The sequence below is a fragment of the Crassostrea angulata genome, chromosome 6 (assembly GCF_025612915.1).
Source record: "Crassostrea angulata isolate pt1a10 chromosome 6, ASM2561291v2, whole genome shotgun sequence".
NCBI lineage: Eukaryota > Metazoa > Mollusca > Bivalvia > Ostreida > Ostreidae > Magallana > Magallana angulata.
The window spans coordinates 3,228,188-3,249,327 of record NC_069116.1 but is presented as its reverse complement, the minus strand read 5'-3'; the positions used below and the strand labels follow the sequence as shown (position 1 = coordinate 3,249,327).

Below are 21,140 nucleotides of genomic sequence, written 5' to 3'. Positions count from 1 at the left end.
TTTGTCTACCTTTTCGTCATCCACCAAAACCAGGTTAATCAAAAACTTTCCAGATTATTTTAAGAACTTTCTCGGAATTTTAATTCAGCTTCTGCTTGATTTTAAATTAAGCATGAATAGACGTCTATTTACAGAATCTTTCATTTAATTTACTTGTCTAGCCTACATTTCAATCCCTGGCAAGGGAGCAAACTCCTGTATGCTTGCCTGGAGATAAGCAGCGAGAGATCTATAGAATTCTGTCTTCTTTATATTTTTCAATTAAGGAGTTATTCAATGTAATTAGTAAATTACATGAGTTATAATCCTAGTTGATAAAGTTCTGATTAGTTTTTGTAATATTCTGATGTGGATTTAATCTACATTTATATTATATAGTATATGTTAATTCTCTAGTCATTTAATGTCTCCACTCTTACCAGTCAGAGGTTAGAAAAGGTAAGAGGAACAGAATTGCCAAAGGCCTAAGAAGCTCTGACTCACTGTTATTAACAGCATTTTTATGCATTAAAAAGTCTGCCGTTTATTAAGGAGAAATTATACATAAGATGAACAAAGCCAAAGTCTTCACAAGTTCGAGCTTATAAGTGTTTATAGTACGTAATGAATTCCTCATTATTTGAATGGCAGACCCCATCAGACAAATTATCCCTCCAGTCTGAGGTCTTTTATTGAGAGCTATACCACTCGCCTGCATTATTCATATGTTGAGCATGAAATGCTCTTGATGGGACCTTGATTCGGAGTGTGGACCAAATTAGTCTCAGGTTGACGGACAGGGGTCAGGTGTCTCAAACCTGAAAGCCAGGAAGGTGGAATTCGTCCATGTGATCCCTAGTGAATGGCCAGAGACAAATGAGAGCCCGGCTTAGACTGTGGACGAGGGGTACTTTACTGCTGTGACTTCATGCACCGGGGCTAGGGTTACACACTGTGGGATAGAGTAGCGAGGAGGTGACACTCGGTGATACACCTTGATTTCGGAGTTCTCCATCAGTGATTGCCGACTGATTGAATCCGCGACACAGACTATTTCTATCTACCTATGTAGGAAGGTGACTGATCGACTGCATACATCATTTGATCACAGCCACTACTTATTATTATCAAGGATTGTTCAACCTGAATGGCACACAGGTTGGAACTGTGAATGGCGGCCGTACAAAAAGTTTAAATGCCGGGGTTAAGTGTATCAGATTAAGTATACACAGTAAAAGTTGTCATCTGTTTGCAGAGTGAGGGGACCAATGATAAGTGTTGGCTGGATATCCGGACCAAGACGGGGGACGGAGGAAGACTAAGGTCCACGGCCGGCAAACCGACACCAGCGTTTATATTTTGAGCTCGGAAGTGTTAATGGGTCATCAGGGTTTATGAGGGAGATATTTGGTCTGTACGTGGGGTCACCATCTTGCCTTATGTTTTTGTGACTGACTCGTCATGTAGATTTTATCACAGCACCTGTATACACCTGATTGATTATGTTAGTTTTACGGAACATGGTGGTCTAATTTGAATTAACTACAGCACCCATCTTCTTTTATGTCATATTTGAACCTTACACATTGTGTTTGTGCGCCTCGTGTAAACAAGTGATCATGATTCCGAGACGAAAACCAGGAACTTACACATCGACTGTACCTACAGTGAAAGTCTCTACGTCTGGAGGTCATGGAGGGAGTAATGGTCATTCCCGACCGCCATCAGCCTCAGGAGGACAAAATGGAGGGTCCACCCAACCCAAGTCTCCAACTAGCCCAACCAACAAGGGTACAAATGGGGGTGACCCCGTGAAAGGGAAGACAGGTGAGAGCGGGCGAGAGAGACAACCAGTGAAGAAGTCGGACTCTTTTATCAATTCCAGAAATGTGTTTCAGAGTATGTCAAACACCAAACAACAGAAACCTGTCCAGAAATCAGAGTCTTTCTCAGAGACCCGAAGGAAGAGCTCCTCATCTTCCACCTCTTCCACTTCCGCTCGAGTAGATCCTGTCCCACCAAGGAAACCCAGCTCCACCAAACAGGACCCCCACCCAGCTCCAAGCTCGGTCAGAGGGGAACTCCACGTACCCAAGAGACAAACCTCTAAATCGGGGTCTACGTCGGACACTCGATCCTCCAGTCACTCTGACTCATCCTCTATTGGCAAACAATCGGCAGTGCCATCCAATTCAGTGTCAGGCCCCACACACCACCCCAGTGTGACTGACACCCTACCTACAGAACAGAACAGTATGAAGCCGCACCCCCCACCCAGTGCCCTATCAGTGGGACCCCCACCCCAGGAGTCACACACTGTCACCTCTCCTGTGAATGGGACAGTATCACCCCCAACAGCTGCTCCTAGTAAGGTCCAAGGAGGGTCACCATACAAGGTGAGTCAAAGGGCAGGTACAGGGCTGAAGTGGGTCTCACCACGACTTTTACTCGAGTCAAAGGGTGGGTAGGACCTGACTTTTGAGTCAAAGGCCAGAACTTGATGTAGTGGGGTTTACTCTAGGATGTCATGAATAAGATCCAATTTTTCTCGTGTTTCTGCAGTTATGATCTGTCTGTTGAGACATGCTATCCAAATCTTTGCATTTAATCATCCTGTGGTGTGATATTCTAGAAGTTGAATTCATTAAGGTAATCCTTCTGAAGTGACTTGGTTTTTATCCAAGTCAGAGTTTATTGCAGATTACAGTGAGTATATTTGAGGGTGTGCAGGGTAGGCATTGTCTGAGGTCGGGTCATCCGGCGCTTTGATCAGACACCTCTGTTTGGAGGGGTGCATGCTGGTATACAATACATCACTGCTTGTCAAGGATTATACGCTTATCCTTCAAGATAAGATCATGTAATGAAACGTGTAGAAGATTCCTTTTCTGAAATTTTAGACATAAAATGACAGGTAAAATTCTCCACGGTGAATGTGGACCAATCGTCATGGCAAGCATTGATGACCTAACTTGGTAATCCCCAGGTTTTAGTCCATAAATCTTATGTTGCCAAGGAACGGGGCCTATAGACGAATCAAAATTTAATGCAATCTTTCAAGTTTTTAATGCACAAAACACCTTTTAAATATTTCAGTGCTAATCTCTCTTTAACTGAGCATTTGAAAGAAATTCAAAGATTAAATTTAAAAGATAAAAGTTGTTGTGACTTTAACAGTTGCTTTCTGAGAGCGATGTAATCTTGGCAGAGTGGGGGATTTCTTTGCTATAGCTGACAGATACAGCTGATAGTGGTCCCTGCTATGATTTGTGTGTTTGGCATTTATTTCATCCTTCTGAGTTATCTAACTGAAATTATCAGGAAAATTCTTTACATTTCGATGAAGAGCCAAAAAAAGGGGTGAAGGGGTTTATAAATCACTAAGCTTATGTTTGTCAAAGGGGAAATTAAATTATCTACCTCTTAGATAATCAGTTGGTTTAAGAACTTTTCTTTTCTATTTTAATTAATGAAAAATCATAGTGAATATATTCAAAAATTGTACATATAATCTGGCAATGCTTCATACTGTCGGCATTTCACATTAATTAGCTGTAATTACTCTATTATACATTGTTGTTCTCTAACATGGAAGGAACCGCTCACAGATGTTGACATTGATGGGGAGGTTTAAGTCAACACATTGGGGAGATTAGTAGAATCTCCTCCCATCTGCCCACCTATAGATAAAACACATGTATCTCTGTGTATTTTTTACCAATAATAAAATCAGGGCTGAGGGAACTTCTCCCAAGTCATAATCCGTCTGGCATCCTGTCTTTGAAGTGGCAGGCTACAGAGGCAGAGATTACTTGACTCCTTTTGACCCGACCCCTTTCTGGGAGTTCACATTAATAAGTGCGGAGGCTTAGAGCAGACAGGGATACATATTTACTCTGATTGGGGGATTACTACCATTCTCATCATGTTTCCAACAGGTGTCTTTGAGGAAATGGTAAGTGTCAATGGTATATTGTGTTTATGTGCGAGTAGAATGATACAGTTTGGATAATTCTTTTATTATGTTGAAATCAATTGAGATATTAGGTTTGAGATTTTTCTATTTCGATGAGTCAGGTTGTAGTAAAAAAAAATCAATAGGAGCAGGGGTCCAGTGATGGATGTGATGTGTCTGTCTCCATAAACTTGTTCCAGCAGGGGACACCATCCTCCTGTTTATGTGGAGGTGATCAGGGACAGACAAGTCTGTGTCACATTTAGTCCAGTCAATTTTTTTTACACTTAATTAATTGTACCCAAGAGTCCTGATTCAGGGTATCATTTAATTTGATGCTAGTGATAAAATCATAGATAGATATCAATGAATATTTGGCCTGAACAGGAATGATATCCTTATGTTTTTTGTTTGTGATCAAATGTCAGGTTGTGAGATGAACTAGGGTGGTTTCATTGGGTATCGTATTGAGGGCATTCTTTTGTTGATGAGACATCTGACCTGATGAGGGACAGGGTCAGAGGTCACAGGTTCAGGTGTTGTTATAGGCCAGTTGTTGACAGATGTGTTGTTGATTATATTATACAGGTTAATGTATACATACTCCCATGTTATAGCTTGAAGAAATGGTTCTCACAGAGGAACCTGCTAGCAAGGAATGTTGATAGGTTGTAAAAGCCTTGGAGAACATGAGTGTAAGAAATGCTGCTAGAACAAAGATCGGTTGTGTATTGTCAGATTGCCTTCAGATGAAGGTATGTAGAACATGCCATCCAGTCCTGACACATATCTATGCCAGCTGTCCTCACTGCACTGACTGCACACTGACAGGGTGTGTCTCACCTGATTACACCTGGCATTCAGGTGAGACAGGGACTCAGTTTTTGTACTGTATGTGTAATTTGAGGACTTTTGCCGGGGCTGAACCTGTCTTTGGCGTACAGTGAAATCTAATACACAGAGAGTTTCTTCATTAGCCCAGCAGGGTGGGAGATAGGATTTTGGCATATGTATGCTAGGAGTCTGAAACTGTTGATAGATGATCATTTGCTACAATGTACAGAGCACTGCCTCTATCAGTATAGGCCCTAATGAGCAAGGATATCCCAGTCAGTGATGTTTGAGGGAAAGAAAGTGTTATCACAAATCAAAGTTTAAAATCACCTGAAATATGATATTCAGTGGGACTGTATGTAACTGTATAATGTTTAATGGTAGACATCCTGTGATTGTTTAAGCATTTGTTGGGTGGGCTGTCTATACTTACCACACACTATATACTGTACATGACCCAGGGCAGTAAGAAGTCTGTTCAAAAAGATTGAAAGTTAATAGAATTTTAATTGGATTTCAAAACTTACATGTAAGGTGTTTAAAAGTACTCATAATCCGGTGTTAAATTTGATACATATTTTACAGACCGACAGATTATAGCATTAACAAATGAACCAAGCTGAAGGAGTCAAAGACAGAGGGGAGATATTATCTCTGTAGCTGGCCAATCCACTGATATTGTGATGCAATTTCTGACATCTTTATATGAAATTAACTCATTGTTTCTATTCCATTTAATGTCCTAAAAATTCTTATATCTTTATTGTTTTCCTCAGATTTATGATAATGTATGTAAATCATATTCCTGAAGTCTTGTTTGTACAAATCTGCCAACATATCATGGAAATTGTAATTAGCTAACAGATTTTTAGGAGAACTTTTTGTTGAGTTTTATATCCTTCTAATTAAACTGGGCCCTTAAAACAGCGCATAGCTTAGTTTCCGATGTTGATAAATTAGAAAGTAACACTAAACTAAGTTCTGTATAAAAATACAATGGAGACAAATTGTTAATGTGGTGGGAAGCATTAACAACCACTTATGATGCCATTCCTTTGTTCAACAGTTCCTTATTAGAGCGTTATTTTCATCACTGAGGAATTTGTATCTCCATTAAATGCAAATTAGTGATGTATACTTAGTAATAGACATTGGTTTGATGTTTTGAAATAAAACCTGTGGTAAATATAAGTTTTAAAGTTGGTCAATTTAAAAAATGGCAGTTTGCCATGTAGAGAGCTGCTTTCTTGCAATCCTCTTCCTGTGTTTTGCAGTTAACTTTGAGTATCACATTATCAATAACCACTGTATTAAAAAATTAATGTTCATTGAATATAGATGAAACTGCAAAGCATTTCCATCCCATGGTTATTTTGACCATGAATTGAATGCATTTTAATGAAATGCGACTTGTAACTATTATATATGAATTTGGTGAAGTAAACATTTATAGAACCCCAGGTACTGTTACTCTGAATTTTTGAGTCTAAGCTTTGTTTCTACTGTTATAAGGATTGTTTTTTGATGGTATGTTTTTTCTGTTACAGTTCACAGCACCAGAGCAGTCGGGATATGTTGGCTTTGCCAACCTACCCAATCAGGTCCACAGGAAGTCGGTCAAGAAGGGATTCGAGTTCACACTCATGGTGGTTGGTAAGTAAACCACTGGACCAAGCACTCCCCCTCTCTCTCTCTCTCTCTCTCTCTCTCTCTCTCTCTCTCTCTCTCTCTCTCTCTCTTTGTCAGTCTGTCTCTTTCTGTTATCATGAGAAATGAAGAAAATGTAAAAACCACATAAGCTATGCCCTCGGTGTGTGATCTTCACCCTGCCTCTGTTTTTATGAGAAAGACAAAAAAAAATCACATAAGTTATGCCTTTTATATGTGTGTTCATGAGAAAAATATAAAAACCACAATAGCTACAACTGTTATGGGAACCTTAGGAGTTGAAATATTGTTCAGTAATATAGTTGGGATTCAGGGATGATTCATGAAGATATATAAACATTATTTCTGTGTGAGAATGCTGTTAAGTATGAAGTGTTTGGTACATTGGAACCAAAACAAGAGGAGGCTTGTTTGTATGCAGAGAACACTGTTTATGGGCGTGTCACTCAGGTTAATAATGTTTTAATAATCTCACCACAGATTTGTAGCATATTTAAATCTGTTAGGATCAAAGGGGACTGCATAACGGGGCTACCTTTGAGAGGGAGTTACTTGTATGAAATAAAACTGTTAATTATATAGAAACATCAAGAACTAGTGTATTGAACACTGTACCTAGTATTTAGTGGCACTCGCTGGTTGATATTCTCTGCTCAGCTCAGTTTCTTATTGGCTTCCTCTAAGTGGCTACAGTAAATGAATGTTAAACTCTGTGTAGTATGAAATGTAAAGCCTGTTATGTGGAGAGAGAGATCTCCAGAAGTCAAGAGGTCTATGTACATAATTTCTGAGATAACTAGTTCTTGACACTGAGGTAACCGAAGCCCTCGGTGCTGGGTGTGAACGCCTGCCATTACAGGCGGGCTTGTTCAATGAACTCCCACTCCGACAGGTTGTCAGCGGATAGTTTACAGAAATTCACACACACACATACACGTACCATTGGCTCTTCTTCCCAAATCTATGCATGCTGTTATGACAGTGGCTTGTTTACAAATTTTGGAGAGATCCTGTCGAGATGTCAAAATTTGGAAAAAATAAAGAATGTTGTTTGTAAATATTTAAAGATACTGGAGAATAAAATGGGACATACTAACGTAAAATTGCACAATAGATATTTTATAAATGATTCAAATAATTGATAAGCATTACTGTAATTTTGTATGATTTGACTGGATGATGATGATGATGATGATGATGATGATGATGATGATGATGATGATTGTTTTGTAGGGGAGTCTGGACTGGGGAAGTCCACCTTGGTGAACAGCTTGTTCCTGACAGACCTGTACCCAGAGAGACACATTCACACAGCCTCAGGTACACCACTCTGTTCTCATTACATATATATATCTATCAATTTTCCTTTTGTTAATTTTACGGAGTGTGATCCAATATTCCTGCTGTTCATGAATTAAAGTTCCTGCATTATGTAGCAGGTACCCCTTGTCTTTGTTGGACTACTGAGAGTCACATCGTGCTTAGCAATATGTAGCTGCTGCTTTTTTTATTCCCCCTGTAGATGTTGCATACTCTGTCTATTTGAAAACAGATAATTAATTGATAAAATGACCTTACTGGAACTGCATGACTTGTGCGGTGGCATTCCACCAGAGTTCTACCGGAATTGGTAGATCTAGGTACCAAGTAATCAACAGTTATATCTGGCGTTCTTCGTTGTCGGAGACAGTGATAGAATCACAAATGTCATTGATAAAGTCTAACTTAGAGTTGATCAATGACGCTAGTGTATTGTACAGAGTTCTGCTGTCATCTGTTTCTGTCATAATTACACCTGAGCTTTTAATTTTGAATTTTGATTGTACAGTTGAACCTTGATATCTCAAACACTGATATCTCGAATAAAAAGGATATTTCAAAGTGATTTTAAGTCCTAACCACTTATTTTTTAAGTATTTAACCCTCAGTATCTCGAATACTGGGATATCTCAAACTTTTTAAACAGTCCCATCTAGATGGAGATAATAAAGTTTGACTGTATTAATAATTCTGATTAACTAAACATTAGGGTGTCTATCTACAATCTATTTTTTGTGTAAATTAACAAAAAATATGCCTTAAGCCCGGTTTTGGATTTTTTGCATTTTATATACAGTTCTCAGAAACTTTGCTATAAATTACAGGTCATTATTATAAAAATCTGTATTAATTAGCCATTTGTGGGTCATTTTCTATTGGTGGAGTAGCAGTCGGTGGATGAGTGACTTGGTGGTATGGCTTATATACCCCTGATTCATGAGGTTGTTGTAATTACAGAGAAGATTACGCAGACAGTTAAGATTGATGCCTCCACGGTGGAGATTGAGGAGCGCGGAGTGAAACTGAGGCTGACGGTGGTCGACACCCCAGGGTTCGGGGACTCCCTCAACTCACAGGACTGGTAAGTAAAAAGCGGACAGTAGAATGTCTGCTACAGTAATACCATAGAATGTCTTCTACAAGAATACCATAAACAAGCCATCTAAGAATTCCTTACATGAATCAAAGACAAGACTTTCTCAAATGTGGATGTTTAACAATTGCTGACAAATTGATAACATATCTCAAAATCTTGAAAATTTTATATTATCTATATGAACATATACAGTCATTATTTTGCTGAAAGAGTTTGTAGCAAGTGCATTTAAGGGTATACATGTTCTACAGTGTTTAAATTTCAAAATATATTCCTACCAAAGAAGGGAAACCAGACATTTAACATGTATTTCAATTGTTAGACCCTTTCATGTTTGGAAATAACGATGGAGAATTTTAAAAATATTTTTGCTTAGCTGTGTTTTGAACCTTTGATAAAATACACTTATAAAACCATGACCCCATCTCCCACTACCTTGATGTAACCTCTACTATTTATCTTCCAGCTTTAAGCCCATCATCCAGTACATAGACAGTCAGTTTGAGCGTTACCTTGAAGATGAGAGCGGATTAAACAGACGTCATATCATCGATAATCGTGTTCATTGCTGTTTCTACTTCATCAATCCATCAGGCCACGGGTAAGACCTCGAGATTTCAGAACTTGGGGAATACTGCCACATGTTTTGTCTAAATTACAGAGGCCAAGTAAATGAAAAAGTTTATAAAGAATAGTTCATCATTTTTCATTCTTTGATTTTGTAATGTAAAAATTTTTCTATTGTTTTTGGATTGCTTTATGAAAACTAATAGATTTCAAGTGATAATTGATAGATTTCTAGTGTCATTGTTAGCCTGCAATTCCTGGCACTGTACATATTGAATGATGTTGCTGTGCTGTAGGTTACGTCCCTTGGATATCTCCTTCATGAAGGCTGTCCATCACAAAGTGAACATAGTCCCAGTGATCGCCAAGTCCGACACGCTCACTCTGCAAGAGTGTACGCAGCTCAAGAGGAAGGTGAGTGCACTCGACACAGTGTGGGTCAGGAACAAGAAAGACTCGACACAGTGTGGGTCAGGAACGAGAGAGACTCAACACAGTGTGGGTCAGGAACAAGAAAGACTCTGACTTGACACTGTGTGGGCCAGGAAGTAGAAAGACTGAAATATACACTTTCAATGTATAATTGAACAATTACATCTTAATTGCTGACGTAATTTCTGTGAATCCATTTGTTTTTGAAAGAGCTCTTGCGATAGAGTATTTTTAGCAGCATTACTATCATTTTAAGAATGAGCACTCTTTAGAAATATGCATATCTACATGATGAATTTGAGCTTATTAATCTATTCTTCTCTCTTTCCAACAAAGATCCCCAGATTATCACAGTTCATGTATTAGAATAATCACAATGACATGAAAATTCATATTAAATTTCATGAGAAAGTGAATGATTTGAGTGATTGGTGTGGGCTATAGGGGAGATGATTAAACAGGACTGAGGGTCAGATAATGGCCACAGGTGTATTTCACAATCAAATGTGTAGAAAGGAAAGAATAGTCAACAAAATTTATCTGTGGGTGTAATTGATAGGGAAAGGGGAAGTGGGTAGGGGTCAGATACGAACCATTAACAGGAAGAGGAATGTCACCATTATACACCTTAATTATGATAGTATAAAGGCAAGCTGGATATCCCTTGCACATACAGGATTAAGAAAAGGAAAGTTAGTCTCGTAAAACTATCATATCCTTTTCATTAGTTTTCCTGGAAGAATAAAAAATACTAATAAACATTTAGGCACTTTTTGTAATGTGAAATGTTATGGTACATGGTAGTATGATTCTCTTTCCAAAAATGTAGCTTTGATGGCATATCTACATCTGTATTGGTATTGTAACAGATTCCTTGTTTGTCAAAATTAACTGTACTCTCCTGTTGCCTTTAATCAGTTTCTGTTTTTTCAAAAACTTCTTTCACTAAAGTCCTTGGAAAGTGACTGCATTGCAGTCTTGTGATGCCCATAATCATATGACAATAAAATAGTAGCTAATGTATGTCAACTTGAGGTGAAAAACATTCATATATGTAAAGTGTTTGATGAGCACTACACATGTTATTAGTCATTGATCGTGTATCTTTGTTACCTGTGCAGGTGATGACCCAGATAGCTGAGAACGGCATCAACCTGTACGCGCTGCCCGACTGTGACGAGGATGAGGACGAGGATTACAGAGAGCAATGTCGCCTCCTCAAGGTCAGTTTAGCTGCCAAGGTCGTTTAATAGTCCTCAACAATGTGTGACAATGACCTCAGTTTATAGAACTGTTGGCTGTATTGTGAGAAGAATTGAAAAGCTTAGAATAAGAGTATTTGAATGACTTTTGCAGGAGGCAGTGCCTTTTGCAGTGATTGGTGCTAATACTGTGATAGAGGTCAAGGGCAAAAAGGTCAGAGGTCGAATGTATCCATGGGGAGTGGTGGAGGTGGAAAATCCAGATCACTGCGACTTCATTAAACTCAGAACCATGCTTATGTAAGTGTAGAACATTAGTTTGGGTTTTTTTTATCCGAGATATAATATTTATTATATACTTGTAAAATAGGAATAAAACAACTCTATTTGACATTTAAAGCATAGAATTTATATTAAATGATGTTTGTAGCACTCACATGCAAGACCTTCAAGAGGTCACACAAGAGGTTCATTATGAGAATTTCCGAGCGGAGAAGCTGGCGGGAGGTGGAAGTGTTCCAAAGAAATCAAGGTATGATTCACGCCCCACAATCCACTGTAGACTTCTTATGTCAGAAAGATGTGGATAAATTCAGTTGAAGCATTAAAACAGGCTTGTAACAGGTGCTTGTTTTTGCCAAGAGTTTGTTATTTTTTGCTTTGTATATTTTGTTTGAGTGTTTTCTTCTTAATAACAGTCTTGTTGAAAGAACTTTTTAAAACTTTATTACATGTTATGGTAATTAACATGTTTAAAAGTGTCAACTTATTTCTGCCAAATGTGTCTGTAAGTTGATGATGTGATGATACAAGAATGTTGAATTACAGAAAACCCCGCAATGAAGACGCTTACAATGAAATGATGGAGTAGGTCTTATTTACAAATATAACTCCCTCCACTTTTGTTCGCATGACTTCACCTGTTGGTAGAATTATCTAACATGTTTTCAGTTTGCCCAGTAAATGCCACGGCCTTGTGATATATATGTGCCAGTAGTTTTCTAGTAGATTTCCTGTAGATTTACAAATAACTGTTTTATACATTGTATTTTTATTTGTATGAATGGTTGATATGGAACAAGTTATCAATGACAGCAACACAAAAGGTTGCAAATAATTATTTTTATGTAGTTTGAATACATGTTTTAAAATCCTGGGTATAATGTGAGTGAAGAATATTTATGCACTTCAACTGTGTTGTAAGTATTCAATAATTCTCTGCATTTTCCTGACTGAACACCCCACTGACGGAACTTGAACAAGTGTAGAGATCTAATGAGTTCCATGTAGTAGAGAGCAGGTTTATAGGCAGGAAGTGTTGTATAAGTAGAGTCTGTAGGTGTGCTGGGCCTTCCTTGTTATGGAGTACGATCTCGCTCTAGTCGTAATCCTACATTACATTTTTTACCAAGAGAATGAGACAACCAGAAAAAAAATTAATCATCGACAATTTGAAAAAAATCAAACTCAACTGATAACTGTTAATGCCTGAAATTTTTCTTCTTTTAATTAATTTGATAATTAATTTGACAATGCATGAAACTAATGATTGTTTTTGTTCTCTTTTTCCCTCCCTACTCTACTCCTGTGGTTCCGTGACTGGTGTTTTGGGTAAGCATCGTACCTGTTAGTCCCGGCAACTACTCAGATAACACTCATCCCTAACACTGGAGTTGTCAGTTCTTTTTCTGTTCTATTTTCAGCTTTCTGTTGTTTTTTTTCTGCCAATTTTCATTGAAAGATTCTGAACTTGATAGGGAGACTTGTACTAAATGTTAAGTGGTTTGATTGTTTGCGAAACTTATTAATGCATGATCTCTGTATTGTGAAACATGCATTTGTGAAGCTAACATGATATTGTATCCATTTTACTTAGAAAAAATCTTAATTTCAAAAATATGGTAGTAGATTTGCACAGTTGCTAATAGTTAATAATGCTTGAAAAAGTGAGATTCTGGTCTGGACTTTTCAAGTCAGAATCATAACTGTCTCTGAAACTCTGTCTTTCTGTCCATCTGTCTGTGTTTTATTTCCGTCTGTCTAACCAATCATCTTAGTGCATTCATCTTTTGGCTAGAAATGAACCGAGCTCTCACTGAGTCCATTCATGGTCATTCCGATAGCTCGACCTCTAATGCTCAGCTCATTCTGTAACATTCACGTGTTACCCACAGACCATCAATCACACTGGCCGTCAGGGTCTGGACTAGGACAGGTGGTGGATCTAGGTGACCTAAGGGGTGGGAGAGTCTGTTGAAATGTCAATACACCTACCTGATACAGGAAAGGGGAGGAGGTGTTCATGCCCTGGGTTGTTCTTTGCTGAATTTTTTTTATAGATATGAATTATTCATCTTATCCCCACTCTATCGACCCTGCATAGTAAGAGGTGACTGGCTGAGCATGCTGCCCCTCTCCCCCTCCCCTGGGTCACACTTGGAGTTACAGGGTGGCATCCTGCCCTGCCTTCAGCTTTACAAAATTCTTTTTACAGCACAGTGTGACCAATATCCTATCCATATTAATCACAATTAATATTACAAAATAAAGACATGTTTTTTTTTTGTGTACATGCATTTCATCAATGTAGTAGCATATATTTATTTTGTTGGTTGGTTTTTGCATGTAATCACATTGCTGTAGTTAGGTTTCTAATTTATTTTACAGTATTTACAGTCTGTTTACAGTCAGACTTTTATGTCTTGTTCATTGTTCAATCATTCATTGGCTTCTACAGCTTATGTTGTTCACATCTGTCACCACATTCCAAAGCAATCCTGCTATTTAAAGACAAAGAAGTCTGACTGCACAATCAAATATAGTGATTACTTAATCAATACATTCAACATTAACTATCCAATGTTGTTAACTAAAATTGATAATGGTATCATTTTTATACTGAATTGTATCATCTTCTTTAGTTTAATTATTTTTAAGTAAATAAGTTTTGATTGATTGAAATCAGTTTTGTAAAGTAGATGTAATTAAAAGTAAGATGATTAAGATAGTTTGCTGTGGGTAGAATATAAAACATTGGTTCTCTGAATCTTTCCAGTAAACGCAGACCGGAGAGTCAGACGGCCGATCTGTCGGAGCGAGAGAAGCAGCTCATGGAGAAGGAACAAGAGGTAAGGTCCTAATTACTGGACTTCACTGGTATATCAGGGAAACAGATCTCATGTTCATGTTCTTCCAAAAAATCTGTCATGACTTTTGTGCATTTTATTGGCATCAACCTATATTGAAAGTCTTGAATAATGGAGACATCTGCAATTATTGATTCATTAATTTTCATAAATTTGTTACCTGGTAGCTGATATTTTTCATTGACTGGATTAAATATTTATAAACAGCTGAGAAGAATGCAGGAAATGATTGCCAAGATGCAGGCAGAGATGAACCAAAAGAACACTCCACAGAAGATGCAACAGAATGGGGAAGTCAAGTCCCAGAATGTGTAGACTTGTACACAGGTAAATATCTCACCTATATCAAGTCCAAGAATGTGTAGTCAGGTACACAGGTAAATATCTCACCTAAACCAAGTCCCAGAATGTGTAGACAGGTACACAGGTAAATATCTCACCTATACCAAGTCCCAGAATGTGTAGACAGGTACACAGGTAAATATCTCACCTATAATAAATCCCAGAATGTGTAAACAGGTACACAGGTAAATATCTCACCTATAATAAATCCCAGAATGTGTAGACAGGTACTCAGGTAAATATCTCACCTATAATAAATCCCAGAATGTGTAAACAGGTACACAGGTAAATATCTCACCTATAATAAATCCCAGAATGTGTAGACAGGTACTCAGGTAAATATCTCACCTATAATAAATCCCAGAATGTGTAAACAGGTACACAGGTAAATATCTCACCTATAATAAATCCCAGAATGTGTAGACAGGTACTCAGGTAAATATCTCACCTATAATAAATCCCAGAATGTGTAAACAGGTACACAGGTAAATATCTCACCTATACCAAGTCACAGAATGTGTAGACAGGTACACAGGTAAATATCTCACCTATAATAAATCCCAGAATGTGTAGACAGGTACACAGGTAAATATCTCACCTATACCAAGTCCCAGAATGTGTAGACAGGTACACAGGTAAATATCTCACCTATAATAAATCCCAGAATGTGTAAACAGGTACACAGGTAAATATCTCACCTATACCAAGTCACAGAATGTGTAGACAGGTACACAGGTAAATATATCACCTATAATAAATCCTAGAATGTGTAAACAGGTACACAAGTAAATATCTCACCTATAATAAATCCCAGAATGTGTAAACTGGTACACAGGTAAATATCTCACCTATACCAGATCACAGAATGTGTAGACAGGTACACAGGTAAATATCTCACCTATAATAAATCCCAGAATGTGTAGACAGGTACACAGGTAAATATCTCACCTATAATAAATCCCAGAATGTGTAGACTGGTACACAGGTAAATATATCACCTATAATAAATCCTAGAATGTGTAAACAGGTACACAGGTAAATATCTCACCTATAATAAATCCCAGAATGTGTAAACAGGTACACAGGTAAATATCTCACCTATACCAGATCACAGAATGTGTAGACAGGTACACAGGTAAATATCTCACCTATAATAAATCCCAGAATGTGTAGACAGGTACACAGGTAAATATCTCACCTATAATAAATCCCAGAATGTGTAGACTGGTACACAGGTAAATATCTCACCTATACCAAGTTAAGTCCCAGAATGTGTAGAATGATATACTGGTAAATATTTTAATTGATATTTTACCTATATCAATACTCAACACCTATTCCAAGTTTTATTTACTTTTGCTTAGTCATTATATATGAATTAGTGAACATTTTTTTTTTCTTTATAAAAAAGTGCAGATTGATTTCTGTATTGTCATATTGAAGTTTTGACTTTGATATTCCTTCACTTTCAGGTGATGTAGATGTTTTGTTTATGTTTTGTAGATGACCATTATAATAGGACCAGTATTGAGAGGAAGAGATTGAATTGTTTGTATGTTATGACTATGGACAATCTAAACTCAGCAAAAACCGCAATGTTATCACATCATTCAACCAAATCACAGAAATGTGTTCATCTCGAGATGTATGACATCACCTGTACTATAACTTCTTCAGTTTGTTTTTTGCTTTCTTTGCATGAGATATTGTTTTCAGGACAGTAACTTTAATATACAAGTTTTGTTTAAGTCCTCAAAATGAGTATTCTTTGAGATTTTACTAATTTAAATGAATGTGTAATTCAATGTTTGTTTCTCCATTATAGTACAAGTAAGTGATCAATCAATGTTTAAAAGCTGCATTGTTTCATGAAAATTAATAATATCTAAGGCTATGAACAGGAAACTCAGTAGAAGAATCTTTGCAAGGGAAACAACTGCGGGAGCTCTGTCTAGTCATCCGTGATAATGAATTAGAGTTATCTGCCTTTCACCCTTCCACTACTGTTCTTTGTAGCACGTGTCATAATCTGTTTTGATAGGTCTCTTGTTCAGTGATACAAACAGACATTCTTGGTGGATCTCCTGTATAAATCCCCCTCCCCCATTTTCCATGTGGAGATGTATTCAAATGTTAAGTGTAATTTTGTCATTTATTTTTTATAGTCTATGTAAAACCATTTTATTTGTATGTGTAGTCTTCATAATGTTTTACTATTACATTTACATGTCATTTCAGTAAGATTATAAAACCAATGTTCCATTGAACAAAAATGTGAAGATCTGATTTCAATTTCCCCATTGAAATATCAAAGATGTAATTGTTAAAAAACTGTAATATATTTATGTATGAATATGATTTAATGTTGAACTACATCAAAGGAACACTCGGCTCTAAAGAAGCTGACTTGCGATTGATTTTGACGACTGATTTTGTGTTACAATTGTGACAGTAGTGTTTTTGGTGTCAACTGAAAGATCATGTGAAAACCTGGGACACTCTGCCTGTCTCCAGATAAAGATCTGTCAATTTGTAGACTGCTTAAAGGCTTTTCCTGCTGAATCCTATCTATCTCTGCAATAATTTTGTAATGTTTTTATTTAATTTGTACATGAATAAATTGTATAACAAGTTGATGTCTTTGAGTTATTTTGTGACAATGAAGGGTTGCTGCATTTGAAAAAGGGTCCAGGGGATCTTCTGGCAGTGTATACGAATGATTTCCTTATTTATGGAGTGAAAGTTTAGTGAGGATGTATTTTTATGCCGTGATGATTTTCTAAAAACCCTCTCTCTGCCGACTGAAGAGTTTCTAGTTCCATGCAGCTTTAATGCAGTTTATAGAGTGATTTGCCCTTTGATGTGAAATATTGTTAACTGCAATATATTCTGGGTATGCTACACTTGTACAAATTACAAATATGTTAGCAATTTTGGTATCTTTTATGAACCAAATATTATTAAATACTTATTCACATGCATATTTCAAATTCAAGCAAAAGTACTCGGTAATTTCTTTGTTTCTTTGTGTTTTTGTTTTGTTTTTTTTTCTTGTGGGGGGGGGGGGGGGGGGGGTCCTATTTAGCTGTATTTTGTTAAAATTTATCAAGATGAACTGTTTTTACTGGTATCGCCTTTTTATGCAATTTCTCACAGTCCAAAAAACCCTACAAAAATCTTTTTCATCTATATTTTATATTCCTGGCTGTAACAACCATCCCAAAGCTGAGATAAAAGTATTGGGTTATGTGAACCAAGGCTCTATACAAAATGGTACTGATCTCTACCAAAATGTGATAGATTCGACAGTAAATAATTCTTAGGAACATTGTGTACATGCATTTTATGTCCTTGTGATTGCCAGAATAGACTGCTCTGTCACAAAAATAGCCTTAGTAATGGCTACCCAGTGAGTGCTATTGGATGTAGTACATGGCCCTTACAACAGGAACAACTCGTAGACATAAACATTGCCTGTTTATCTCAAAACTTTGAATTTATCGTTTTAAGCACTAGGGTAATAATTGGCTATAATTCAGAAAAAACAGACCAACATTTATCTCATTTATTTAGTACTGCAAGGTGTACACTTATTGATAAACAAAGTATTTTTTTATATTGAACAGAAATAAAAATTTCAAATTATGAAATATCACAATTTTTGATTTTCAGTGTTGTACTACTTGCAATGTTATTTGTGGTAATAGTGTACAATCTGCATACATGTATTATAAAAGTTTATTGGTTTAGGAGCTCACTTAAAGAACACAAGAGCAGATTCAGGGGTTGGAAAAGTTTGCCTCTACTGTTACAAAGTCACCATTTATGTGTTGTCTATTATCACAGCTAAATCAACTGTGAAAGGTCTGTTCATTTGGGGCCATGTGGTAGTATTGACCCCCTCATCCATGCACAGAAATAGATCTATGTTGGAAAAACCATGAGTTCTGTGAATTCCTACAAGGTTTGAGAAACACCTTATACAATAAGACTTGTCTTTGTCCCAGCTGATACCTGTAATGGACACTGGATCAATGGCATACAGAGGACCTTTGTTCTATAAATTGTGAGGGGAAGAGAGGAGTCCTGCACCCCTGAAGACTGACGGAGAGGACGACAAATTACAGGCTGATGCTGAAAATCACAGGTAAGCATACACACCTGAACAATCTCTCACCTGAATTATAAGTTGTCAACAGAAAAACACCAAAATAGATTATGTTTCTTATTCAGATGTTGCATGAGGCTCACTTCTTTGTAGCATTAACTTAATAATTGTCTAATTTTGTAAAAACCACATTCTTCCTGTGATATTTCAGGTACAGTGATCAAGTTGCCAGCTGATGCACTCTGCTGAGACTCGACTTTTGGAGGTGCGCTGTAGATCAGAAGATCAACCTTTGATAACCTCTTGGCTTTTGTCAGCCTCTGTATAATTACTGTTAACAATTGCGGGGTTAAAACAGTAACTAGTGAGGCGCATTATGAAAGGAAATCTGGAAGGCATTTGAAGCTTTTTGTGCATTAATGTGTCGGACAGCGGATGTGCTTTTAATCTAACATAAGAATTGCCTTGCAGATTCATTGATGGTTGGAAAACTTTTAGGTAAGAAAATAGAATTTTCTGTTGAAACAAGAGACAATTAATCTATGAAAGAAATTTCATAAAATATATAACTTAAAAAAGTATATATTTTATAGATATTTGCTGTGTAATATTGGGTATTTAAAATGGCTTTTTAGATATAACTTTAAGCCTGCATTATTCAAAAGAAAATGCATGCATATAGTTTTTAATTGAATATTGATGGGGAATGCCTAGCTTGATCTGGGTGACTGTTGTGTAGTCATTGACAGTCTCAAAGAGCATATATATTAGATGCAGCTCTGCATGGCTGCAGTTATAACTACCTAGCATGAGTCAAAGGTCTGTGTAATTAGCATTTCCTTCTTTTTCAGCAGCGAATGGAATCTTTAATTCAGTCTCCATTGTTATTCTTTGAACTGATACAATTCAACTGTACCTGACGAGAAATAATTGCATTTTTTCTCTGATCCATATTGAATTAAAAGAATAATGAGCCTTTTTCCTTTCTTCATATTGGAAACAACGTTTATTACAAAGGCCACCTGAGACTAATTGATCTTTGCAGGTGACATGATTCTGTGAGTTGGAGCTGGCTTGCCAGTGAGTCATGCATGTGCATTTGTGTGCATGTTTAATTGATTTGATATTTAGTGTCCTCTTGGAGAAACAGCTGACCAGTCAGTATATCTCTTTGTGTCCTGACCAGGTGGTACCCATGCATAGAACTGCTCACCTGATTTGACCTCTAAGCCTGCATGTACCCACAATTGGGTACCATTGACCAACTGACAATGCATTGGAATGCAGATGTTTAGGACTTTATATTAATTTTTTTTTTATCACTTAATGATACATGAAGTCAGTTTGTATACTAGTAGTTGACTTATGGAACTTTCCATTTATCATGTGTGGTTTACTTAACTATTATGAAAATTTATTGTATATAAAAAAACAATAAATGTACATTTATTTGTTAAGTTAACATGTCAGAGAGAGAGAGAGAGAGAGAGAGTGAGAGAGAGGGAAGGAGAGGTGAAGCTCATGAAGCTGACAAAAGAGAAAGGATGAGGAAGGAGAAAGGCCGGGTGATATAGAAAGATTCCCAGCTGTGACTTTTACATGTGTATCCATTCCTGTTTGCCGTGTTATCTCAGAGATCAGATCTTGTAGGTATATGGTATAAGGATGTTTTTAGCTCAGGGCCGGTACATTGCTAGGACTCTACCATATGGTCAAATGGAAAGAAACAAAGGTCATCTACTAATATTATACCTCACAGCTAGTACCTGGAAATTGAAATACTTCCTATACATTGAAGGCAATTCATTACCAACTGCATTGATTGTGGTAATATACCCATTAATTAAGTGTTACTTAGGCATTGTCTGGCCAGAACTTCCTGTTTGCTCACTGCACTAGTAAGTCCAATGGCTTGTTAAAACAAGGCAAGGTTAATACAGCTAGCACAAAATGGGAAATTACAAATAATGGACATGCCTTTTGCTGTTGCTCAGCGAGTTCCATATTTTGTCCTGGCTTCATGACTTCCTCATTGAAAGGAAGGAAAAGTTTCAGGAATTATTAACATGTAAAAATGAATCAATTGTTTGGGTATGCTGTCTTGAGTTTCTCATTTGAAATAAAATTTATACTGTATGGGAATAGGGTTGTCTTATGCCCCCCCCCCCCTCGAATAAGACACAAGACATTAAATTTTAATCTATGCCAAACTCTCTATTAACTCATTCAATACATTGCATAAAAAAAACTTCATAAACAGTGAAGCAGTACTTTATTTAAAAATGTCATACTCATATAACATAGGTGGAAATTAAATTGAGAAAGAGAAAAAGAATTTTTTTTTTACCAAATGCAAAAAAATCTCAAACAACATCTAAAACAGAACAACACAGAAATAGATCTAGCACACGGATCAGTTACAATTAAGGCAGATAACTTTCAGACCAGTTTTTGTATGATTACAGGTGCTGAGGTAATGGAACCTAAACAC

The 21,140-nt window shown here is 37.0% G+C and overlaps 1 protein-coding gene across 7 annotated transcripts in view; it reads left to right on the top strand.

The window, feature by feature from the left end:
- LOC128189964 (septin-2-like) overlaps positions 1-17,174 on the top strand; it is a 33,535-nt gene extending 16,361 nt beyond the window's left edge. For 2 of the 7 annotated variants that reach the window (XM_052861810.1, XM_052861809.1), the window contains 12 exons: positions 6,316-6,421; positions 7,670-7,756; positions 8,714-8,837; positions 9,319-9,453; positions 9,716-9,833; positions 10,973-11,074; positions 11,208-11,353; positions 11,484-11,585; positions 11,882-11,920; positions 14,109-14,181; positions 14,407-14,526; positions 16,045-17,174. In XM_052861810.1, the coding sequence (XP_052717770.1) occupies positions 6,316-6,421; positions 7,670-7,756; positions 8,714-8,837; positions 9,319-9,453; positions 9,716-9,833; positions 10,973-11,074; positions 11,208-11,353; positions 11,484-11,585; positions 11,882-11,920; positions 14,109-14,181; positions 14,407-14,514 (1,140 nt within the window). In that variant the 3' untranslated portion in view covers positions 14,515-14,526; positions 16,045-17,174. Of the gene's footprint in view, positions 1-955; positions 2,376-3,793; positions 3,935-6,315; positions 6,422-7,669; positions 7,757-8,713; positions 8,838-9,318; positions 9,454-9,715; positions 9,834-10,972; positions 11,075-11,207; positions 11,354-11,483; positions 11,586-11,881; positions 11,921-14,108; positions 14,182-14,406; positions 14,527-16,044 lie in introns of those variants that run through there. The other 5 variants (XM_052861806.1, XM_052861805.1, XM_052861811.1 and 2 more) reach the window with 5 other exon arrangements.
- Positions 17,175-21,140: the final 3,966 nt, after the last annotated feature.